General features: G+C 47.4%; 1 protein-coding gene across 5 annotated transcripts; it reads left to right on the forward strand.

Annotated features, from left to right (window-relative positions):
• The first annotated feature begins 184 nt into the window (after nt 1-184).
• DDI2 (DDI proteasomal shuttling factor 2) lies at nt 185-23955 on the forward strand. 5 transcript variants are annotated; one of them, XM_076356362.1, is made up of 10 exons: nt 185-330; nt 4510-4639; nt 5717-5947; nt 8335-8461; nt 10538-10665; nt 11262-11390; nt 12160-12263; nt 12680-12869; nt 17378-17440; nt 17537-17600. In XM_076356362.1, exons 1-9 carry the CDS (start codon nt 193-195, stop codon nt 17392-17394), a joined length of 1194 nt encoding a protein of 397 aa, XP_076212477.1. In that variant the 5' UTR covers nt 185-192; the 3' UTR covers nt 17395-17440; nt 17537-17600. The 5 variants fall into 5 exon arrangements, with proteins under 5 accessions (XP_076212477.1, XP_076212476.1, XP_076212475.1 ...); XM_076356361.1 differs by lacking the exons at nt 17378-17440; nt 17537-17600 and adding an exon at nt 15114-15319; XM_076356360.1 differs by lacking the exons at nt 185-330; nt 4510-4639; nt 5717-5947; ... (3 more) ...; nt 12160-12263; nt 12680-12869 and adding an exon at nt 19861-23955 and having other exon boundaries at nt 17380-17440; nt 17537-19433.
• The last annotated feature ends 1529 nt before the right edge of the window (nt 23956-25484 follow it).

The raw sequence follows: 25484 nt of genomic DNA on the forward strand, positions 1-25484 counted from the left end.
CCTCCCACGTGCCGCCGCAGGGAGAGGGGGGCGGGCCCCACCTCCCGCCGGGCGCCCGCTGATTGGTCGAGCGCCCCTGATTGACGGCCGGCCCCTGAGCCGGCGGGGCGGGCGCTTTGCGACGGCGGCGCTTGACGGCGGCGGCGGCACTTGGCGGCGGCGGGGGCCGGTGGCGGAGGCGGCGGGTCGGCCATGCTGCTCACCGTGTTCTGCCTGCGCCGCGACCGCAGCGAGCTCACCTTCTCCCTCCAGGTGGACGCCGACTTCGAACTGCAAAACTTCCGGGCTCTCTGCGAGCTGGAGTCCGGTATCCCGGCGGCCGAGAGCCAGGTCAGGCCCTGCCCGCCGACGGGCCGCCCCCCCCCCCCCCCGCCCCGAGGGCCGGGGCCGGGCCCGGTCGTTACCCCCCACCCCCCCCACACACACCCCCGGGGTTGGGGTCCCGTGGGCCGGGAACGGCTCTGTGTGTGTGTCCCCACGCAGGGTCTGTGTCCCCGCGGGGCCTCCGCCCCGCCGTCTCCCGGAGTTTGGGGGGGTGTGTGTGTGTGTGTTATTTTGGGGGGCCGTCCCTCCCCGCGCCGACCTTTCGGTTTTGGGCAGAAACGCGTCCCTTTTCCCTCAGAATCCTCCTCTTCCCCTCGGGAGAGGGCTCCGGGTCCCCGATGACCCGCTGTCTTACGGGGGTCCCTCCGGGAAAGGCTCGGTCTCCTCCCGCGGTGGAGCTGAAAAGGAGAAGAAAACGGTTTTGGTTTTTTTTTTTAACTGAGTTTTCAGGGGAATTTGGCGGTTTAGTGAGGGGGGATTGGGAGCGAGAGGAACGGCAGTCGGAGAGCGGGGAAGGTGGTGGCCCGTGGTCCCCTCAAACCCCGGGGAACGAGGCTGAAACGTTCGGGAAAGGGTTTCTTTATCATATCAAATTCCTGCCCGCCTCCGGGGCGGAACGGGCAGATCGAGGCTTCCCCCCCCCCCCCCCCCCCTTTTTCTTACAGGTGCGGGGACCGAACGGCGCGCCCGCCGGGTTTCCCCCGGCAGAGATCCCCCTCCGGCCCGAATTCGGGGCTCGCTCGTCACGAGCGTGCCAAAACACACGGCAGGCTGCGGCGTGGGGGCGGCTCTCGTCCGTCCGTCTGTCCGTCCGTCTGGGGTTTACTCACTGTTTTGGGTTCAGTCCCGCTTCTTTTGGTTTTTTGGGGGTTTTTTTTTGCGATTTCTACCCGTTTATCAGCGGGGCGACGCGCTGCTGGACGGGGCGATGTCGGCTCCTTTCCCCGGGGCGCTGGCCGCGCCTGGCAGAGTTTGCGGAGATTTGTGGCGACGGCTTTTGCTTCCCGAGCCCTCTCCTAGGCTAAATTAATAATCCCAATCAAGCGAATATTAGTCAGTGACGGAAAAACGGCTGGACCTCGTTTCGCCGGGAGTTCCCTTGCTTTGAGTTTTTGCTCCACCGCAGCGAAACCGCTGCGGAGTTTTGCGATTATATCAGCGGCAGGTAACGGGGATCGGCGCTGTGCTTTTTGTAACCACCTCTGCTGTCCTTCTGCTCACCCATCTGCCGTTCATGCATCGTTTTGCTTCCTTTTTCTTTAATGTTTTCTATTTATTGTTCCTTTATCTCCTGTTTGTGAAGTGTTTTGAGGACCTTCGGTGGGGAGAAAGTTATAAAAATACAAGTTATCGGCGAAGCAGCTTGTCGCGTAGAAGGGTTTTACGTGCTCAAACCACCCTCCGCAAATAGGCGGTATTACATTTACCAAACTTGGTGGTTTGCTGCCGCTTTTCCATAACCGCGGCGTACGTTGCGTTAAAGGTGTCACGTTGGCACAAAAGGGAGGGTGAATTTAATAGTAGGGGTCGCACGAACCACTGCTGTGTGTGGAGGAGGGTTGATCCCCGTCTTGTTTTCCGCTGTTTTGTGAAATTAATTCCGGGTGCCGCAGTTTGGGGTGGAGGTGAGCAGGGGGCTGCGAGGTTTCCGAGGGATGGCTGCGGTCGCAAGGTGCGGAGGACGGCGTGAGATAACGGGGACGGCTGCTGGCGGGCTGCGGTGATAAGAGGAGCTGCGCCAGGAGAGGGGAAATAATTCGGCTCGCCGCGGTTTCCTCCACGCATCGAGGCGGTGGGTGGCTTTTCTGGAGGGGGGACGGGGAGGCTCTCGGCAGAACCGCATTCTTCCGGCAGCGCCGTGGATTTCCTTCGTTTCTCTTTCTTTACGTGCCGTCCATCTCCTGTCCTTGGCTGTGCGCAGGGAGATGTGACGGGTTCTGGGTTTGGATTGATTTGTGGTTGCTGGTGGTATCTAGCACTCTTGATTGGGGTTCCTTGCCCCCTAAGGAGGTTCTACCCTACGGCATCACGCAAAATCCAACCGTCGTGCGGTCTTGGTGCCTACATCCCTGCCCAGGTCACCTCCGGAAGCGCCCGTGTCCGGTACCTGGCCAGCCCACAAGCTCACCTTCTAAAATATGCTACAAACCAGATAATCAAAACGCGGCAAAATTAAATCAGTTTGTTTTAACAGCGGAGCGGAATGGGTCAAAAGCGTATTAAGCCGCGCTGCTAATGGATGTAGAGTGAGTGCCAGGCGCTTAATTCATTGTCGGAGGTGTTAAGACCGAACGCTCATAAATCCAATCCCAGCAAGATGACAGAGGTAAAACCTCACTTAAACTTATTAACTTGTCTCTTCCAGAGTGTCTGCGCGGGGAAACTGCCGTTTAAGATTTGCGCATGCAGCTCGGGTTTATTACAAGCTTGCTCTCTCTGCGGGCAGCAGCGTTACTGAGTCAGGCCAGGCGGGACATGTCCGGTAACGTGAAAGGATGCACCGGGATTCTCCCCATCACAAGCTAACCTTAATTATGCCGGTAACGTCCTGCAAACCATCGGAGTAGAGGCTGCGCGCCTTCATATAGCTTGCAAATGGACCCGTGTTTGCTTAGGAAGGGACCCGGTCCGGTGCAGTGCCGCTGAGGCTGTTAAGCGTGTCGTTAATGGGAAGGTAGGAAGCTCGCGCTTGTTTCTAATCGCGTGTGTTTCTCTAATTCTGATAGCTCTGATTGCTGCCGTATGCGGTTCTCACTATTTTTGCTTTTTCTGTCTTGTCTTTGGCACCACCGCTGACGATGGAGCTCCGCTCTTCGAGTGCATTAGTGTAATATTTCTGTGTAATATTTCTGAGTTGCTGCAGTAAAGCAGTGAAAGTCTGTAGCGTCTTCCAAACCTTAAGACGCGTAGTAATTGGTTTTTTTGGATCTGCTACTTGCGATAGCATCGGGTAGAGCCGTAGCCCATCCGCGCAAGGGACTGCGAAAGCTTCTCCCACGCGGCTCTGCCGGTCCCGACCTGCGGCAAACCTGTTGTTGCTGAACCGGCCTTTTCCAGACCCAGAGAGACGCGGTCTTGCTAAACGAGGTGGTAAACGTGAAATTCAATCGTATGCCCGACGGGTTTAGGCCGAGTTCTCCGGCACTTCTTGCTTTGGACTCCTGCCAGGGGTAGGAGGCTGTTGAACCGATCTGCCTAGTCTCGCGCTCTGATGAAGGCACAGAAACCTTGATGTTTAGCAGATATCGCTTCTGGGAACTTCTGTTCCCGTAAAGTGCTTCTTTATTTGTTTTATTTCTTTTGCTTCCCTGTAATTTAGGACATTCGTAGGTATTACAGTTCTAATGTTAACAGAAATGTTCCCATGGTGATTATTTGTTTTTATCTCAATATGGTTTTATGTTTAATCCACGGACCCCTTGTTAAGTCAGATTATCGTAATAGAAAATGATGTGACTTTGTGTTTTATAGTCAAAAGAAGTTAGTTCCCCGCCATGGACTGATTGCAGTCTTGGGAGTGGTGTCTCTGGGTGCTGAACCTTCGAGTCTGGACAGAGTTACATCGCTGAAGTTAACTGGAAATCACTGAGCTAATCATTGAGGTCCCTGTAAAACTGGTTATTCTGGGGAACCGAGTTGTGGGAAAAGGCAGAGATCATAGATATTGGACTGGATCATCCATGGATCAATCCTGATCGACGCTGCCTGCGTGTATGCAGTTGGTCCGTGGTCAGTAGGTGCTGACTTGGGGGGAGATAACGCTGTAGGAGATGGCCGTCACTTGCGTAATCATAGAGATTGGATTTTGGAAAAGTGTGGCAAACAGCCCAGGTCCAAGGCTTTCTTTCTGTTAAAAATCTTGGCCTCTAATTAAGAGAGACCAGCCCTTCTCCGAGATGCTGGGTTTCGAGAAACCACCGCCGGGTTTCGGTAAGACCAACTCTGCGTCGTTGTCCAACCACTTACTTGTTGAGGTCTGTCTGTGCCTGAGGTAGAGGTGCTTTGGCAGGGCCCGCCTGCGCCCGTGGCGAGAATTGCACCTTCCCTTCTGAAGCTTGAGGTGGGTCCAGAGGATTTACCCAGAACACTTTCCAAAAAAAAAAAAAAAAAAAAGAAATTAAAAGCGCAAGATGTTGTCTGCTTTGTCACACGTGGTGTTTTTCATTGCACTCTCTCCATGAACAGATAGTCTATGCGGAGCGGCCTCTAACTGACAACAACAGATCTTTGGCCTCCTATGGCTTGAAAGATGGGGACGTGGTGATTTTGCGACAGAAAGAGACTGTAGAGCCACGGCCCTCCATCCGTTTCCCAGGTGAGGAAGGATTTGTGCGAACTTCTGCTCTGAGCCTGCAAAGATCCCGATATTTATCAAACACCAACTCCATCTCTTGTCAGCCTCCTTTAGTACCTTGCTAGGCAAAACACTTAGGAAAGGAGGGCGGCTAGGGATGAGGCAAGGGGCTTTTAAAATTAGCTCAAGGGCTTGTTATTTAATGGGGTTTTTTTTAATTCCAAGGAAGCAAATACCATTTTACTGTTCTTTTGGGGAAACGCAGAGAAGGTGAGGAGGGTAACTGGTTCAGAACAGCAGTTTTTGTAAAGGCGTGTGAATTTTCATGCGACCGCCGGTTGCCTTCCCGCTCGGTGTAATGGCTCAATAATCTGCGGTCTGTGCGGCTCAGACACTTTAAGAGGCTGTTGCGATGCACGCTCTGAATCTGTACTGTGACAAATACCCAGAGAAGCCACGTCTTAACAAACCCAGTTACGCAATCGTAACATGCGAAAGATTCCTCAGATAACATCTGAGCGGAGCCCTGCTTCTCTGTCCTGCCTTCTGCAGCGATTCCTAGCAAATCCCCGTCATAAAATATCGCTGGAAAAGAAGGTACCGCTGGCTGAGAAGGGCGTGGGAGCGTTGCTTGAGGTCCTCGTCTTCCTGCCTCAGCTGGAGGATTGGTACCTGCAATGCAGGTCTGCAGAAATGTTACTTCCCCCCTCCCCCGCCCCCCCCCCCCCGGCTTTTCTTTAATCTGAGAGATTCACGAGTGCCTTAGAGACACTGGGTTTAGCCTCGCGGTCCCTCCGTGCGGTATTCACATTTGTGAAGCTGGAAATAACTAGTCTGCGATTCAGTAAGTGCATTTCAGGGGATAAAAAATGGGCCAGATAGAAGGCTAGACCAGTTACATAAATACGTGCTAGCATTCCTAACCCAGTAACCCGAGTACGTGGCCGTGCTTCCGACACGAGCTGCTATTCGCAGAATCCCGTCTAATCCTGTAGCGTTAAGAGCGGCTCATCCTTCCTGCAGTTTTCCCACTACATTTTTCAAGCAGAACTGTAAACGTGAAGCGCCGACACATCTGACCTCTTATTTCCCCTCAAGGTCTGCCGAGGATAGACTTCAGCAGCATCGCGGTTCCCGGGACATCCACTCAGCAGCATCAGCCACCAGCACAGCGTCTTCGCCCGTCGCCTCCCGATGCACCTTCATTCCCTCAGGGTCTGGACAATCCGGCGCTGCTACGGGAGATGTTGCTTGCGAATCCTCACGAGCTGTCCCTGCTGAAGGAGCGCAACCCGCCCTTGGCGGAGGCGTTGCTCAGTGGAGACCTCGGTAAGTTGGGTTTTTAATCTGCGGGAGGTGGTTTTAAATCTGTTGGAGCTCGGTTCTAATAAAGGGCGGCCACAGGTTTTTAACTAGCTGGGATGTTCGCTGCCAACTCATTGATGACGCTGATAAAAGGTGCCAGTTGGGAGTACTCCTTCTAACAGGACTGTTTCTGCCAAGTTGGGCGTATTTCTCCTGCTTGGCTTTTTTTAATACCCTCTGTCCCCTACTTTGAAATATCAGAGGCACAGGTAAGTCGAGTTTCTGTGAAGACGAGTGGCTCAGCTCCCGATTTTTATGCTGAGACTCTCGGAATGCACATTTTCCAATAACGGTGTTGTGTTTGCTGCATCCCAGAGCCCACTGAGACCTCAGTGTAGGGCAGTACACTATAAAACCAGCTCTGTCCGTAATGATTAGCTGCTATGGAAGTGGATGTCAGAAAGGGAGAGGAGAAGGAACAAGCAAATACTGGCTTTAGGGAGCTTTTTCAATAGGAATAATCATAAATGTTGAAGTTTCTGTTAATCTTGAAAGTGTTCACGTATTTTGGGCACAGTTGAAGCCTAGTACCGTGTCACTGTCTCTGCTGGTGAGTAGCCGATGTTGGTCCCTCGTTCTTCATGTGATGAAAGCTTTGAGCTCTAGCGTCCTTTCAGTATGAAAACAGAGTGGTGTTTGGGGCATCAGAAGATGTGCTTCTAAACCTCTGCAAGATGTTTAGTTAGGAAATAAATCCTGTTGAGTTCGGGGAAATGAATGAAGAGAAGGAGCTTCCAGCAGGAGACTTTTTTCCCACTTTCGAGGTTACATCCTAGTGATTTCTCTCTGTCGAAGGAAGCTAGAAAGGAACTTGCATGGATATCGTCAGCCTGTTTCATTTTTTAATTCTGACTTTAGTTCATATCCAGAGTTAAAACCACGTCCTTTGCGCTCTCAAGCTTCTTCACGCTTCTTGCAAGCGCTGCGTCCGTAGTGCAGGAGTTTTTCCCGTCACCTTGAGAAGATGTGCCGCTCTTGGCACAGGAAACGAGAGGTTAAGCCCAAGGCACCCAGAACTGGCTCATCTGCTGATCTGTCTTGTTGTGCACATTAAACTTTGAATCAGATGTGCCTTTTTAGTCCCAAATCGCCGCAGTGGGCTGTCAGAAGGAAGTGGTTTGGTCTGGTTATGCTCTCATCGTTCCGTACTGCTCCTTGTCGGTATTTGGGCACAGATCCAGTTCAGCACTGGCTCTGATGCCCAAATGTACACATAGATACATGCCATGTGACTGTGCTGGATGCACCGCAAGCACTTTAGAAGGCACCTGCTATACAGAAGCCTAATTTAAAAGGAAAAAAAAAACAAACAAGAAAACATACCCAGTGCCTTCCTGAACACGTTAACAGCCTTTGAGCCAGAGCACTTCTTCATGGGAACTGCATTTCTGGAAGCAAACCCACAGCCTTCTGTGTTTACAGAACTTAATTTATTGCCAAGTCCTTTGTGGAACGTACGTGATCACATCCAAGTAGTAAAAAAAAATAGCCAGAGGCCATCCAAAAAGCAGGGATCTAAAATCTGTGTCCTTAAAACGTGGTGCTAGAGTTTGTGAAGCAGGTGTCCTGCCTAGGACCTCTTGATTTCAGCGGTAGGCATTCAGCTGTAGGGATTACAGTGTCGCTGTCTTTGCCTGTGTTGCCTGGGCTTAAAGTAGGTTTTGTTGTTAGCCTTTTTATGTCTCACAATTCTGCGTTTGCTCTTTGCTGGATCTACAGGCTGTTATTTTACCGGGGATTGCCGAGTGTAAAACGTGATAGATTTTGCAAGCTGTTGTTGTAGATGGGCCATCTTACTGAGAGCTATGAAATCTCGCTTCTATCTCTGAAGCTTTTTCAAAATACACATGCACTCAAGCTTCTCGTTTGGATTGTGCAAGTTCTGTAGTCCTGATTTCTGCTTTGGGTCTCATTTATCTGCTGGTTTTGCAGCTGGTTTTTTTTTTTTTTTTTTGAGTATTGCGTAGGCAAACCTTGCTGCAACAGAAGAATGAATTCCTGTTTTAGTGGCAGCTCTTTGTTTTAAATATTGTTGTCTTCATGTTTTTTCCATTTTCCTTCCATATGAAAATACACGCGCAAGGAAATTGAGTTTGATTGTGCTGAGTTTGGGTAGCAGACACAAGGAGAAAGAGCTCTGTCCAGTTGCTCTTCATCTCAGTGGGTTCCCAAGTTTGCCACCGATCCTTTGACGTCCATCCATGCTGCCTTCAGACGAAGCCTTTTTTGCGTGTGCTGCTGAGTCTACCCCTGAGTGCATGCTGGCACAGGAAGAAGTTTGCTGTGCCAGAACTTGATTTGCAAGAGTAATTTCCAGTAAAAAGCATTTCTGTATCTCCTTCTTACTGCAGAGAAATTCACCAGGGTGTTGCTGGAGCAACAGCAGGACCGAGCCCGGCGGGAGCAGGAGAGGATCCGACTCTATTCAGCTGACCCTTTTGATCTCGAGGCACAGGCCAAGATAGAAGAAGACATAAGGTAGCAAACCAAAGTTGCTTGCAGGCTTTGGAGGTCTTCACGGCGCTTTTTTTCCACAGGGCGCTTCCATCCGTGGTGCTTTTTCCTTGGAGGAATGCTCTCCGAGCCACCTTTGCGCGTGGGAAGGTTGGGATTCGGGGACGTGTAAGCACACCCCATCCTTTAGATGTATCCAGTTGAGCACAGATCGTGAGGTAGCAGCACCGCTGTCCGTGTGTGTGATGTCCCGGAGCTGTCTAAGCTGGTCCACTCTGATGCAGGAGCGCTTGTGGAAAGCACTTGGCCGAGATCCTCTTGAGAGGCGGTACTTGGGCGCCCTGGGTGTGTTTTGAACCGGAGAGCTGGGCCTGTGTTAGTCTCTAAGCTGAGCTCCCTGCACAGCAACGTGGCGTCATTTCTCCCAGCTGCCTTTGAGATTTGGTTTCGCGTACTGCTAATTGTTTTGTCTCTCTGGCTGATTCCAGACTCTGAGCATCACTGCTGTCAGAAAGAGATGTTCTGTAGAAATATGTTCTGCTCATCAGCGCTCGCTCCCTCTTGCTGTCTTCCGAATGTAATTGCATTGGGCTGAGGCTTGATTTCTTAAATTGAGTGATAAATCCTTGAGTCAGAACATGACTGATGTTTTTTCCCCAATAAAGAAATGTCTTTGTGATACAGGCTCGTAGTTGGTCATAACCAAAATTCATTTGTGATAAGAGTCATTCTTGCATTATGACTGACAAGGTGTTGGTGCCGGATAAATGCTTAGCTTAGCAATGCAGAAAAACAGACATTTATAGATAGCAAAACATTGCTCGGAGGCACAGGAACGGTTTCCTTCTTCCATAGATGAGGGGACGGATGAAAGTGACGTGCCCAAGGCTGTGCAGCTGTTAGGGAGCAGTTTGGGCATCTAGCAGTCCCCAGATTTCACACCCCACTTAGTTTCTCTGAACTCCTTGCTTAATTAGATGCGCTCTGCCCAAGCTTGATTGGAAGCTATTGCAAGCATCGTATTTTTTGAGACACGTCTCTGTCCTTCAAGTGGAGAGAGTGTCAAGCACAGAGAAAACAGAATAATGGATTTGACGAGAAAACAAACTGAAGATTAACCACTGTATATCTGATTTAAGCTTAAATAATAAAAGACAGGACAACACGTGGCTCTTTGTTTCACGAGTATATGAGGCGGGACAGACTGGCAGCGGGGTAGCAGGGTGCTTTAACTCCCAAGCAAGCCAGGTCTCGGATGCTGTTAGCTGTTTGCCTCCCCCACCAAGAAACCACGTCTACCCATCTTCTTGTGGGAAGGCTGCCACAGTACAGGAGATGGGTAAGAGAGGAGCTCGGGGGTTTTTCCCCTTCCCCTACTGAGGAGGAAAAGCGAAATGGCATCAAAATGGGAAGCCCTTTTCCGTTTTTGGTAGGTAAAGCTATTTTGGATGCAGTCGCTACGGATACCCACCACTTCCAAGATTACTGTAGGGGCTGTGATGGGCTTCTTGAAGAGCGTTTCTTCTGTAGGCTTGAATTTGCAGTGAGGGCTTGTGCTCATGGTGGTGTTCTTGCTGCGGTTTTGCTCACCTCCCTTCCTATGCCTGGAAAAGGAAGGATACCAGGGAAACGTTGGAGGATGTTAATGTTCAGCTGCTGTGTGAGATTCCAGCGTTGTAGCTACTGGCAACACCTTCATCGTGTGCCCTCAGCGCTTTATTTTAGCGTGACTAATAAATACACAAGTTTTTCACTCACAAGTTCTCCAGGTTAACTCTGTGGTGACCGGTTTCGTTGCAAACAGAAGGTTGTCAGGTGCTGTCGTGTGAGTTAGGCAAGGTGTTGGAAGGAGCAGTCTTCCTGGCTGCTGAGGAGCGACTTGGTGTCTCTGGATTAAGCCAAGATCATTACTAGCAATCCCTCTGCTAAGGCGGCTCTGGTTAGCTAACGAAGCAGTCTTTGTTGTGGTTTAAACGTGCTGTTTGTAAGATGAGCTGCAGCAGGTGGGATTACCAGATCTGTCTGTAAGTCAGAGGGATGCTTATAAGGTTTGGCTGATGGAACGTCTTGATTTTTCTCTCTTTTCTCCATTAAATTCAGGCAACAAAACATTGAAGAAAATATGACGATAGCAATGGAAGAGGCCCCTGAGAGTTTTGGCCAGGTGGTGATGCTGTATATTAACTGCAAAGTCAATGGACATCCAGTGAAAGCCTTTGTTGACTCAGGTGAGTTGCCCCCATTTTCATCTCTTTCTCCGCACTCTCCTTTCCCTCCCTGAGGGAGACTGTAAATGCTCCAGAAGTTTTGCCCAAAAATTCCATAATAAAGCACTGCATTACGTGATCTTGAAGCACCTAATTAAAACCCGAGAGCAGCCTGGGCATTGTTTAAGGCGAACAGAGTAAATCGTTGTGAGAAGCAGCGCACATGAGTGCTTGAACACCCCAGATCAAGGCTCCTGTGAGAATTTCTGGGGCCGCGATGCCAGAAAGGTAACTACCACATGTGTATCTTATCTCATTTTACAGATGGGGGGGATTTTGTATGCCTTTAATGCTGTGCTTCCCATCCACAGCCTTAAAGGGAAAGCACTTGGGGTTATTCCAGCTCTACAGTAATACGTACTTTACTGTCAGTGCTGATCTGTGTATACACAGTCAGTTCAACGCAGCGGGATTCACAGGAAGCCTTTATGCCCTAATGCAGTTGCTGATGCAGTGTGGTTTCCCGGCTGCTGAGTGCAAGATCTTAAGCCCTTCCAGGAGGGAATTGTAATTTGTGATGAGCTGTCAGGACTTAACACCAATTCTGTCGCTGGTAGGTGCCCAGATGACCATCATGAGCCAAGCTTGTGCTGAAAGGTGCAACATAATGAGGCTGGTAGATCGACGATGGGCTGGCATTGCTAAAGGTGTAGGGACGCAGAAAATAATTGGCAGGGTGCACTTAGGTAAGTACTGGCATTCTTCTTGGGGCAGCTTTAGCAGCAGTCTGACTGCATTTCCCACAGTCGTGGCACCGAGGAGTATCTGGTTTAATGCTGTAATTGTTAGAAACTCCTGCAGAATAAAATAAAAGTGCATATGCAATATGTTCGTTTCTCTCGGGCACAGTAGCCTGGCTTCTGTCTCATTTAATGCTTATTTAATGGAATTACCTTAACACTTTTAGGTGAGGGAGTCCTCAGCTCAGAGGATGTGTTCACTCTGGGTGCAAAAAATGGGGCTAACGTGAAATAGCGGGATCTTTCCTGTTTGGGGTGGGACTTGGGCAGTGTGAGTCGCTCAGGAAGGGTTCCAGTACAGTGGAGTGTTTCATATTCCTTTGGGAAGAGAAGGCTCTCTGTGCTCTTGTGCAGGTTTTCTGGGTGAGAGACGATTGCCCTTATTGTCTGAAAAATCCATTCTCTTCACTGTTGTTGCTTTTTAGACTTGTGCTCTAACGAGCTGTACGCAGCTCCTCTAGCTTGGAGGGTTAGCTAAGCAGTACTTCAGGCTCTAGAGCAGGTCAGCTTTTAAAATAATTAACTTCTTGAGACCAAGGCAGGCCTGGTAGTCCTGGGGCTTGCACAGGGTTAGGCTTTCTGTGACCCAAACAGTACGTCAGAGCTCTGGTTTCAGATTTACCCAGCAGACCTTTCCCAGGAGATGGAAGAGCAGAAAGTAGATTTGTTGCGCTGTAGCGTTGCGAGGTGGTAACTTCTCTCCCTTGCATTTCAGCTCAGGTCCAGATTGAAGGGGATTTCCTGGCGTGCTCCTTCTCAATCCTTGAAGAGCAGCCCATGGACATGCTTCTAGGACTGGATATGCTGAAGAGGCATCAGGTATCTTTTGAAACAGTTACTGGCTCTTCCAAGTTAAGTGCTAAGTGCAACATAAACGCCAAGCCTGTGAATTTATTAGGATTTTTCTGGGGAGAGTTGATAGTGGATTATCTTCCAGTCAGTTATGAAAGAAGTACATACGCTACATACATCACAGATAGCTATAGGGTGTCTGCCTGCTCCCTGAAGTTTATTGCTCTCATCAAAGATGCTCAGAGCTTTCCAACAGAATGATTTATTACAAATCAAGTCATACGGAGCCCTTTGCTTATAGCTGGTGCTCTTGGCCCACTTTGCTTAGCTGCTATGAGCTGTTCCCGTTGGAAATGGATTGTTTAACCTTGTTTCTCCTTCTTCTTCTCCGGGAATTGACTGGCTCTTATGCAGGCCCCTGATGTCTCGATGCTCTTTCACAGTGTTCGATTGATCTCAAGAAGAATGTACTAGTGATCGGCACGACTGGCTCGCAGACCACTTTCCTCCCGGAGGGCGAGCTCCCAGAGTGTGCCCGGCTGGCTTACGGGGCCGGGCGGGAAGACATGCGGCCAGAGGAGATTGCAGACCAGGAACTAGCAGAAGCAATACAGAAGTCCGTAGAGGAAGCAGGTACCAGGAGGAGCCCAGTTGAAATATTAATCCGCGTAGTTTTCTTGCTGTGCATCAGGATGCCTGTCAGCAGTCCCCCTTCTCAGCTCCTAGGAGATACAGTCTAATCCAGCATCAGCGAGTAAATGGTGGAGAGAGAGGGGCTTTATTCTTGCTCGTGGCCTCTAACTGCACTTCTCTCTTCCTTTCTGTACAGTAAAATCTGTCGCATGAAGGCATTCGGGGGTGCCTGCTGTTTAATTTGTGCTCTTCTTGCAACTTCCTTACCCGCTCTGGTTTCTTGGCCTTCGAAGGTGTGGAGAAAAATGGTTTGTCTCTGGCACCCGTTCACCTGGGTGAAGGTGCAGTCCCTAGTCAGGGACACGGTTCAGTTGTGTGACCTTTTAGCAGCCTCATGTAAGGGCAGTTTTGTGGAGTCTTCTGCAAACCCTGTTCTTAATAGCTGCAGCATATAAAAATAGAGGAGCTATAGCAGTAAGTACAAATTTCTGGACAAAAGTTCACGACAATTTTTAGAAATAGTACTATTTCAGCATTTTTGTCATTAGAATGGTGCTTCTGCCCTTGGAAGGTGAATTGCTTCTCTTACTGAAGATTACTGTTGCTCTAAATTTCAAGAGAAGCAGCTGAACTCACATCCTAATATATATATCATCAGCCTTAAATGGGATCTGCAAAGAGAATTTTCACCCTCCCCATAGATTTGTTCCCTGTGCCTCTGGAATCTGTAAGCTGCACAAATGCAGACTGACTGGGCTACGGAAGATTTTGGTAGCTGCAAAATTTAGTTAAGTGGAGACGCCAAAATAGCTGAACGCTGAGCTATGAGCCAAACTATCTGAAACTCAGATTTTCCTTTTAACTCCTCCCTTAACTTCAGCATATGTTTTTGACTAAAGGAAAGCTTCATAATTTTTTTCCCCGCTATTGCAGTGAAGCTGTGAATACCTCACAGAGTGTATTCCTTAGGCCTTTTACAAAGCTTTTAAAGGTAACGTTTTATATGCAAGTGTTTTATAGAGACTTTTGAGTTTTACTGCTAATTTTTCCTCTGAAAGCACGCAGTAAGGTTCTGCTTCCCACACACATGCAAAACTCTTTGCCGGGTCATGTTTAAGCTGATAAAGTTGATTTCTTCAACGTTTTTATTGCTAATTTTTTAAGGCTCTAGCATGCCCATATTTAAAATTGAAATGCAATAACCAGATTTAACCATGTGTGTATATATATACATATACATCTATATATAGCTATATAGCTAGATGCAACCAGTTGTAATGCACTGAAATTTTTCTTGAACACTTCCCAATTGCTGCTTGATAGTCCAAAGAGTAAGCAGTGACTTTCTTGCAAATAACGAAGTTGTTTACATTAAGGGGAGCACGGGACTGCACTTGTGGGTCCCTTTGACCAATTTTCTTCCATTCTAAGAACACAAGTTTTCCAGAGACGTAAAAACCTCTGGACATAAAAACCGAGAGGAAGGCCTGGCTTTAATGAATCAGCAAGAAATGGTTTACATGTTTTACATGTTTGACTTTTAAAGCCAAATTTGAATGCTTATTAACTTAAGTTGCAGCAAGTAGAGAGAAACACAAACATAGATTTGACCTTGCCCCTGTCAGGTTTTGACATAGCTAAAAGGTTGGACTTGGTAGCTTGGGCTCATGTCTCTTCACATGATCTGGCAGAGAAAATGTGCAGATGTAAATATTAATTCTTTTCCTGTTAAAACTTTGAGCCTGATGAAGCCCGGGTTGGTTTTTGCAGTCTCTCTCCATTTCGGATGAGACTTTGCAGACATCATAGTTGGTTGGACTTAGTTCTCTGCTGAAAGGGTCAAATAAGAAGCAAACCTTGGCCCAAAATATGAGAGTCTTTACAATTAAAGCATTTTAGTCAAATGCTTTAAAATGAAAAGCGCCTAAAATGACTTAAATCAAAGCTGCTTATGTACCAGTACAGTTCTAAAGACCACGTGGCTTTGTTCAGACTAATCAGCAGTCTACCGTTTTCCATTGATGCTGAACCCTAGAGGAACGTAAAAGATTTACGAGAATAGGAAATCCGTTTTGCGTATTCACTTAATTCTTGTAGAACACCCATGCACAAAACTAAGGTAGGCCTTGTTTAGATTGACTGTGTGTAAGTCTTAGACGTATTACAAGCCTCTGGCTCACAGGCTGTGTCCTAAGATGTCAGAATATTAATATATACCCTCTTCCTCTCTTCCAAAACTATTAGCTGCTGCTAGATGGTACCAGGAAAACCGAGTGAAAGAACAGGAAACTGGAGAGGGAGAGAACATAATGCGGGACCAAGGAAGCTCAGCTCCCCGCAAGGCCTGTGTTCTTTCATAACAGCTTGAATTTTCGCTGCCTTCTGGTAGATGGTACAACAGAAATCACTGCGTACGTCTGTAGGCTATTAAAGTTCTCCTTTTGAATGCACCTGGATTATTCTTGAGCTTTATTTAACTCCCCAAAGCCCACTTTAGCAAGCGTCATGATTTCTGCCAGCTGACTTGCCGGTGTTTCAGCACCTACGGCAAGGCAGCTGAGGTGGTAGTGGAGTCCTGGTATGTTTTACTGTGATCTAGACCCTCCACATCTGCTTCATTTATGTCTGCGAGCTTGCTCTTTTCTGCCAATATGCAGCGTTTTCCCCACCACCACCACTGGTAACGATTCTGTGATTATGGAGGATTTACAAAACTGGCAGCAAAACTACAGTTGCTTTAGGAGGAAGCGTATTCAGGTAGCTTACCCCATATACAGCTTTTTATCCAGACAGCCTCGATATAAGAAGGGCACTGCCACCACATATGCAACTCGGGCTTTTCCTAATATAGAGAGGAATTTATCCCTGATGGTGCACTTTGTGGAGAAGAGTTTGTTCCCAGTGTTAGCTGGATCGATATCCTTGATGGAGCTGGGATTCAGCTCCTGTAGATACCCTGGGAGGAGGATGACAGTGGGTCTCGGAAGGATGACGCTGAGGAGCGCTTGGCAGAATACCAGCTACTTCTGCTCTCTAAACAACTGCAAACCCCTTGATGTGTTTGATCAGACCCTTATTACCGATCCACTGAGTCAAAAGACAGTTCTGCTTCCTCTCTAAAGGATTGGCTTGGGAGCAGAGAGCGTGAATGTAATCCTACCGCGTAGAAAGAAAAAGATCCCTCCGGTTTTCATCCGTATCCTCTGTCACAAGCCTCTTTTGCCACCCTTATGAAAGATGAGTGGTCTGAAAATCTGCAGGATAATTCTGGCTTTTTAATACTCCAGCGTCGCCAAGTTGTTGTAGCTGTATTAAGACCAGATGTGCAGCCAACAGAAGGGATTGCTCTGTGCAACGGCCACTGTATTTTATACCAAAGTGTATTGATCGGAGGTGTGGTATCGCAGCATGCAGTGCACCATTTTTATTTAACGGAAAATAAAAGAAACGAGTAGGTGAGGTGAAAAAGGCAGGTTTCTTCCATGGTGTGGAACTTAAAGGAAATCCTGGCTGTACATGGGAGCATGGTTAGCTGTCCCCAGTACACCTGGGTATCTGTAAAAAGAGAAGGACTTAAGGGAAAACAGTGGTATACGTTTAAGACCTGAGTCTGGAGGCCTTTGGAAAGGGAAAGGGAACTAGTGCAACAAATCATGCAGCACAAAACCTGGCTCACCGTTTGGGTATCTGACACTGGACAGAGTAGGGCTTTAATGGAAGAACAGGCGCTCTTACAGCAAAGGTCATGTTAGTGATTTAACGAGAGCATGAGAGCCAATACATGAGCAAGATTAGACTATTAGCAAGATAAGTTCACTTACTTAATCTGTCCTGATAACGAGACCCAGTGTTTGGTGCTACTGATAGAGATCTGCAATTCATCCGTTCTCCGTGTGGAGAAGGAAACAGCGAGCGGAGTTTGACTTCTGGCTGTCTCTTCCTTTGCTTTGCTCTTCCCAGCCCCGGGCAGCAAGTTCCTTTTGGGGATTTCTGCCTTTCACCCTAGGATCCTTACGCTTCCCTTTTGCAGCAAGCTGATGTTTGCTCGCCTTCTCCTCCCTGTGATGCCACTAGCCATCGCAAGGCAATAGCTGCTGGGAGCGCAGTCCGAGAATGGCGATGCCCTCTTAATTGTCATTTCCCTGAAAGATGGCTCCTGAATATCTTCAGCTGTACGGAGAACAAACCAGTACGGTGCTAGACACGTGCCTTGTGCTGCGTATATTTTATCAAGCACATAGTATCACCCACGGACCACTCTGCAGCGTAGAGAGTACAGAACAGCCTTTAAATTGTTCTCCAGCAGAGTTATTTTTGACTTGACGTAACGAATTTCCCAGGCAGAACTCCTTCTGGAAGGCAGCGAACGTGAGGAGCTCCTGCTGCTCGTACGCTGTCTTGATGGACAGTCGGGAGGGGAGCTGCGAGGCCGCAGGACTATAACCATGCATGTGGTGTGCTCTGAATGCTAACACAAGTTTGGTGTGTTTGTTTCCTAATCCAAACAGAACGTCAGAAGCCTTGATGCATGTAGTGTGTGTTTACTGCAGCTGGAGTGGGCCACAGACCAGGTATTTATAGCCATTGGTTTATAAGTTTTCGCTACTACAGTGAAAACAGTCGTTCTCGTGTGTCCTAACTACTTCTTTCTTTCTGTCTTCTGTCAGAGAATAGTGACAAAGAAACTACCTCACTGGAAATGCCCTCATTACCAGCTTCTGATGGGTTTCAAAATCCAGTCCAGTCTTCAGGACTAAATTCCAAGATCTGTAATCCCACCAATCAATTACTTGATCGTTCTGTCTCTGCCCCTGCTTCAGTTTGCTCATCCGAATCTAGTCTCGCAGAGCCCATTGATCCTAGAGCCGTCGAGTCTTTTGAGTCTTCAACTGAATGCCAGATAACCCCAGAAAAAGAACATCCTCTTTTATTACAGCATCTTTCCAATAACACTTCCTTGGCACATAACGACCCTTCTTCCCCAGCAGGGGAGGTAACCTGTTGCAATCCAGCTTGCCTTTCACAGAAGACACTCAAAGAAACGTTTATTGCTGACAGTCTAAAGGAATGTAACGCTAAAGAACAAGACCGTGGTCAGGAACTTCGTTTGGAAGTGACAAAAGAAACTAGTTTGGCTGACACTGCTGCTAAGCACGGGCAAAATCAAGATCTGTGTCTGTCTTCAGAACAGGAGCAAAAGCATGAGCTTCCCATAGACCATCAGACGTGCAAAGAACCAGAAAAGGAACATCTGGAGAAGCAAACTGAGACAACTGACCCAGAACCTCCGTGCCATGTTGGTGGGGTTGAGAAACCTGTTGTGGAAGAAGCCAGCCAGCCAGAAAATCCTCCTACGGAAATGAAAGGAGATGGACAGGAGAAAGCAGGTCTTTCCTGTGCGAAAGGGAGTATCCAAATGTCAGCCTCCCGTAGCTGTATGCATACGGAAGCCTTCATGGAAATAGATGTAGTTGAGCAGTCTGTAGCTGAAGCGCACAGCTCGGCAAGCGAGCAGAAGCGGCAGGCTGAGAACAGAAGCGTATCTGACCTGAACTCGGACGCCTTTTCTATGGAGGTGGAGTCACTGAAGTCTGCATCCTCCTTGAGTGATCCGCTTTCCACCGGTGATGTCCCACAGCCTAAAAGCACTAGTGAAATTCCTGCAAAGTATGATGAGTTGTCGGCTGAAGGCAGCTCTTCCCCCTCCAGCATCCATCAGCTGGACACGGATCCAGGAAGACCTTCAGAAGAGCCATGTTTCTCTCTAGCATCAGCCTTGAAAGAGCTGCACAAACTCTTGATTATCAGTCGGAAAGGAGAATGTAAAATCCTTGCCTCTGAAGAAGTCTCTCAGCTGGAAATGGCTCACAGAGAGTCAGCAGCACAACAGAAGGGGCTTTCTGAAGATGAGCAGAAAGACTCGGATCCAGCCAGCCAGGAACAGAGTTGTTCCTTCTATAAGGTGAGGTCTGAAGGTGGAAGAGCAGAGGGGAAACAGCCTTGTGATTCTGGCGTAGAAAACATCAGCATTGGGTCTGTCAGTCGCATGCAGTCAGCTCTCGGAGAAGGTGCTTCAGAGATTCAGAACTTTTCAGGTAAGAGTGATTTGGTCGTGGTGAATTCTGCAGTGACATCTGACCAGCAACAGAGCTCTGAGCAGGCAGAGGTTTTGGCAGAAGGTTATCAGAGTCCAACGAGTCCGACTTTGGGGCAAAATGCATCCGTTTCCTCTACACCTGCTTTGGATGAAGGCGCACCTCAAGATACTCGGAGCCTGTTCACAGGAGAACCTGGGAGAAGCAGTAGTTCTGCTCCTGAAGGTCTGTGGCCGTTGGATGGGTGTGAGGAACCACTGCTGAGCCCACCAGCTGGCTATACTGGACTTACCTCGGGTGCTTCTCTACCACCTGCTTTCCCTGCGGCTGACGTTGATCGGATCCTTGGTGCTGGTTTTACCACACGGGAGGCTCTCGAGGCTTTGGAACAAGCGGATGGAAACGCAGATCTTGCTCTTCTCATTTTGCTAGCCAAGAGTATCGTTGTTCCTACATAACTACGGAAGAGGTAGCTGACTGGGGTGTCTTTTCTTTTAAAGGACGTATCTAAATTATACACCATAATGTACAAGCAGAATGTTGAGCCAGATTTTTTAATTATTTGCAGCCAAAGTAACTTGTCTCTTCTGTTTCACTCGTTAGATTTGGCCTTTTAAAAGAAAGAAAACATCCTAGCATTGTGTGGACAGGATAGCTTTTAATTATGCATACTGGATTAAAATTAATGTTTTTATTTAAATGTACAATTTTAGAATAAGCTCCAATGTTACGAATAAAAAGCAGAAGCCATTAAGATCACCGCCCTGTCCAGCGCAAAGCAGATTGTGAAGTGAATTGACCGTGCGTGTGCACAGGACAGGAGGCGCACGCCGAGTTCGGTATGGCACAGACGCGAAACAGCGCTTGTCCAAACGGACTTTGTGGATTTGTTTTAGCTCTCCTGCGCTTTGTAACCCAATGTCCACCTGTGACGCTGATGAAACTATTATGGCAGCTACTAAAGGTATGTAGATGCCCACAGACGTGTGACGCTTTGCAAGAGGAGTGAGGGGTGGAGGGGGTTTTTGGAAGCGCACGCTTTTTGTGTGTGCACGGGGAAGGCTGATGCCTATTTTTGCCAAACCCTTTTACGCTCTTGGGCCAGTGTGTTCAAGTTTACAACATGGGGATAGAAGAAGGGAAGGGATAGAATTTGGTGCTACCAAAACTTAAGAGACGTTTTAACTTATTTGAAGATGTGCTGGTATTAATTGTAGGGGCGGGGGGGAAGGGAAAAGGAGTATTTTACATTTTTTTTTCTAGCCTTGCCCACATCATGTTTCCCCCACCCAAAAGAACAAGCTCAACCACTTTAAGGCAAAACCTTAACGATGAAATTGTTTAACAAACCAACCGTGTGTTATGGCTCTTAATCCCCCTCCGCCCCTGGAAGAATGAACTGTTTCAGTAGATGTATTCTCTATGCACCGAGCGCGGGTGTGAACAGAAGAATGAAGAAATCTGCTCTGCACTAGTTTATCTCGATGTTTGGGGATGATCAGCCTCTCAGCTGTGGAAATGCAAACTGTGGAAAGCCTGTAGCGGCTGGTGGGGTACTAATTTAATACCTCTTAAAGAGCGAGGGCTCCCCAATAGGGTTTATGAAACAAATGCACTGACGTGGCTTCTGCGTTATAACCATCGTGGCCTTCTGGGAAGTCCCTGGTGAGTAGCCTGCATGATGAGGACTCACGGAGGCTGTGCTGTAGGAAGCCCTTTCCAGATGCTTTTTTTGGGGATTAACTACTTTGTGATGCTCTGCAAAGCCCCGAAACACTGTTGGGGCTGGGGAAGGGGAAGGAAAGTGTGGCTGAAACATGATACCAAATTTTAAGTAGGAACTTTTGCTTAGTCCCACTTGCAAATCTCAGAAGTGGCTTTGTGTCAAGTGTTCGTCTTGAACTTCCTGCTGTGAGCTAAACCCGAAGTGATGGGTCAGCAGCAGCTGGAAACATGGTTTTGTTCATGGCTTTCGTTTGTTGTCATCATTGTCTCAGGCCTGTGTTCCTGGTGTTTTGTTTTCCCTGTTGCTTAGCAGATTTGCCTACGTGTGTGCTAGGCTTTTTTCATGCAGGGTGGCATTTAAAAACAAGACCAATTTGGTTTCATCTGTGAACTTGCAGGAGTTTCTGATGTCAGTGGGCAGTGGTTGTCAGGTTTTTCTTAGACGCTTGGGCAGCCAGGAGATCCTTTAGAATAAAGAAGAGCTTTAAGGCATTCCTCTGTCTGTTGAATGGAGCTTCTGCATGAGCTGTGAACGTACCAGCTAGGCCTGGGGCTCCCAGACACGTTTAGTTCATATCCCACTACTTGTGATGCTGGCAGCAGGCGTTGCTCCGTGAGTACGTAGGAAGCAGCGCTTGGCTGTTTGGGGACCCCTTGCCAGAGCAGCATCGAGTAATTAATTCACTTGAGGCTCTGTTCAAAATGAGTTACTGAGGCAAGACTACAGCTTTATGATCTTTACCGTGCAGGTGGTCAGAGTTACCCCTGCTGAAGTTTTTTAAAATATATTAATATTTAAATAATTAATTAATATATAAATATTAATGAGCACCTCAGATCAGCGAAAGCCGCCTCTGTAAAGGGTAGCGCTTGGGCTGGTACAGGAGTACAGTGTCATCAGATCTCTCTCTAGAAGCCTTAGGAAATAAGATATATTAGACCCATTCCCATCTGCATCTGGTTCACTATCAAAAGCAGCAACAAGAATGAAGCTCCCAGCTCTCGGGTCCAGAGAGCGTCCTCAGTCTAAACAGCCGAATCTGCTCCCGATTCACGCCACGGGTCTCAGTGAGGTGGTCCTGGGAGCAAGCCCCCATCTGGTACGCAGAGACCAGCTGCGGGTTGGCCCTCTTGGATGCACGAGAGCTGAATTTGCACCCTTAGCCTGCAGGTTCACCTACTGCCAGCTTCTTGACGTTACGGCATCAGATGTTAGCCATTCAATGTTAGACCCTTTTCGTATTTACACGTTATGTTTTTAAGAGCAATTGCTAATAGCTAGACGAAGTACTGCTGCTTTGCACCAAACTGGTTAAAGGCTCTAGTTTTATGGCCACGTTTACTTAGCCTGCATATACAGAATTTATGCTATAAAAGCTTTAGAGCATCAGCCAACTTGCTTCAATGCTCAGTTTTATTCTTTGTCAAATATAATTTTTGAAACCTGCCCTTCTGCCAAAGCTGTACTGAAGCATTTATCAATAGTGCTAGAATTTCCTGGGTAACTTTCTCTGAAGTGCTAGAAACAAAGCCTGACCCCCCAACTGAAAAATACTTGTAAAACTATTTTATCAAGTTGGTCCAAGCCTGGTGATTTAAATCTCTTAATTTCAGAGCCTTGCTTTGAGTGAACGGCTACATGCTGCTAAATTAGAGAATAGTTTTTTTAGGAGCAACATTTATGTTGGAGAAAATCTGGGCAGTGGTGAGTATTTAAGGTTGAAATAAAATGCAATAGAACATGTATTTAGCGAACGCTGTCTAAAAGTTGTCTTCTGTTTTAACGTGCACGTGTGTCCTCTCTGCTGTATGCACACATCCCTTGCTCAGCCTTTAGCAATCCCTTAACTGGTCTCTGTGCTTACCTGGCCCACACGGTGAATACTTCTATTCAAGCATGAATGGCAGACTGCTTGTTGGCTAGAGCGGGGGATAAAGGTAATGCCAAAAGCTGTTCAGGTTTCCAAGGAGCCATGTACCCTGGCCTAAAATAAGGCTCTTCACTCTCTTCTCTTCCCCCTCCTCATTCATCAGTGCCCCGATGTACTAATGTCACATCAGCTTAGCAAAATGATTTCACTATGAAAAGTCCATCTATAGAGAATAAAGCAACACTCGGAAGCTGCCTCATAAAGATGCCGGCGCCTGTGGGGGACCCTTGAGGGTCTGTAGAGCTTTGTTTCTGGGTGTTTCCTGAAGCCACTGTGGTCATGTACCTTGCCGTTGGTTTCTGGGATGTATTCTTTTGCTTAAAGATACCGAAGGAATTTACTCAGCCTCTTGCTGAATGCATGTTCCTGTACACGAGGCTCTAGGTGAGTTTAGAGGTGATGTTTAGTGACATACCGACATCTGAAAGCTGCTGGACACAGATAATTCTGACGAGAGGAGGAAATTATTTCCTGGTGACGGTCCCTGGCATGTTTACCTGCTGCTGGACAGAGCTGAGCTACGCTGCGTTATCGTGACAATCTCTGCCTTGTTGCTACGTATGTTCAACTTTCTACGTAGACACTTGGTCTCCAGGACTGTTAACCTTGTACCTCCTAGATATGTTCCCCTCTTTCTGTCTTTGTCTCTCCCTCTTGCCTTCTCCTTTCCTCAAAAGTAGCAATATTTAAGTGTACTTGCTGAATGCTTAACTTCCAGATAAGTTTTCTTTAAAACACTATGCCATTTACGAATAAAAGGAGGAACAGATCCTAGAGGTTTCTTCACCAGACTTGGACTTCTTGCCAAACGGCTCCCCAGAACTCTAACGTGAATTCAAAGAGGAGAAATCAAGAATATTTTTGCCTGCCTCTCTCAGAAGTCGGCTTGGGAAATGGGGTTGGTTTCGTGTACATCGTTCCCCTCTGAAGCGTTCAAGAGATCTCTTCCTGCACTGTGTAGACAAGGCTTAGTCCGTGATCCAAATGCGTAGCGGTTTGGGTTACTCTTTGACTGATGCTTTTTAGCTTAAGAGTTTTTTACAAACTCACTTGAGGAACTTGAGGGAATCAATACTCAGGAATCCTAAAGCTGGTTGCATTTGTGTCATTTACTCTTCTGGGCTGAACATACTGCGGTTGTCCTCGCAGGTGGCTGAAGGGAGGAGTGGTTGTGTCATCAGAGAGTGGGATGTGGTTCTGCCCAAAGTAATACACACTTGATTCTTTTTTTGATTTTTTTTTTTTGTTAATATTGGGGGACTGTTTATCAACAAAATTGATGTGTAAAAAAAAAAAATTTGATATTTAAAAAAAATGAATAAACACTTTATCATAATGTTGCTTGATTGGTCTGTCTGTATTTCTGAGGTCAGCATCTCTGCACTTAAATCCTTCTCTGGCTTTTTTTCCAAAGCCAATAAAATTTCCTTAACGTTAATGTTGCCATTTTGAACATAAATGAGTAGAAATCTGTGCTTAAAATTATTCCAGTTGGCAGGGCCTGAGAACAGGCGTGAGAGATTCATGTATTCCCCTTCTACGGAGGTGGGCTGTTGAATCCTTCAGGCAGGACTTGGAAGAGCGTTAGAGTACGATACAAAAGGTAGCACTTGGCCGCAGCACGGTCTGCTGGAAAAATGAATGCGGCGCTCTTCATGTCGCCTGTGTAAATACCTCATTTCCAGACAGATTAGGAGGCGGTTGGTTTTATTTTTCTGGAGCTGGAAGCTGATCTCTTGGGACATCAAAAAATTGGCGTTTATATCCCTAGAAAGCTCATGACAGTTTTAGTTAGAAATAACTTTTAAAGTCCCATTCTCTTAGTGTCATGTAATAGAACAGCTTTTGGAAAGGGGGAGCAGAGGATCTTCCTCCTCTGAGACTTGTGGTGCAGTCAGCTAACCCTAAGCACCAGCATTTGTCTCATGGAGCAGTAATTCCTTTTTCGTATCTTGAAAAACAGATGCACTTTTCCTTGAGACAAGCACTGAGTTTTTGACCATTTTAAATCTCGGATATCCAGGGAGCAGTCAGTACCAAATGAGCAGAGACACTCAAAAACGCGAAGGGTTATTAATCAGTTGCCGTGACAAAGCAGTTCTTGGACAGTGGTTTCCTCCTCGAAGTGTTCAGAGCTCCCATGTGATGCTGTTGTCACTATTATAGCTGAGTTATGTCATAAAAGGCAGATATTAATTAGGAGGGCAAAACTACATTTTGAATTCTGTTCTTGGGGTGGGAAAGGGGAAGGTTTTAATGTGTGGGCTGCTACAGCCCCCTTCAACATTTTCATACAGCCACAATGCTGGTTGCAGTTTCTTCTGCAGGGAGATGATTTAAGGACTGAATGCTCTGACTGTTTGAAAACTATTTTGAGCGTTTGGCCTTGTCTGTTCTGCTTTATGAAGATGGTTTTGTTTTGGTACTGTATGCAAGTACAAATTAACCACAGTTACGGTTGCGTTCACGTTTGGGATCGTCCCAGTCTGTCTGAATTGGGGCATTAGCACTTTTAAATCTGCGGCCCCTTATATGGCCAAGAGAGGTTCAGAGCCTATGTAATAAATGTAAAGCTTACTGCAGGGTGGTGTGCTTTCCTTGGTAATCTTTTCTGGACGCTTTAGGAGTAGGACAAGGGACTCCCCCCAGAGGTCTATGAGTTTAAAAATGACAGGTGAAGGGGTTTTTTGAGTAGTCACGTGGGTGCAGAAGCTGCATTAAGAGCAGGAGCCAGATGCAGAGAGGTGAGCATTGCATCATAACCTCACCAGAATAGTTCAGAGAATGGTCAACAGAAGAAACGCGACTGAGCCATCACTCATAAATTCTGCAGTGACGCTCACTTAGGTCCACTTCCTCGCTTC

The sequence above is a fragment of the Aptenodytes patagonicus genome, chromosome 19 (assembly GCF_965638725.1).
Source record: "Aptenodytes patagonicus chromosome 19, bAptPat1.pri.cur, whole genome shotgun sequence".
Classification (NCBI taxonomy): domain Eukaryota; kingdom Metazoa; phylum Chordata; class Aves; order Sphenisciformes; family Spheniscidae; genus Aptenodytes; species Aptenodytes patagonicus.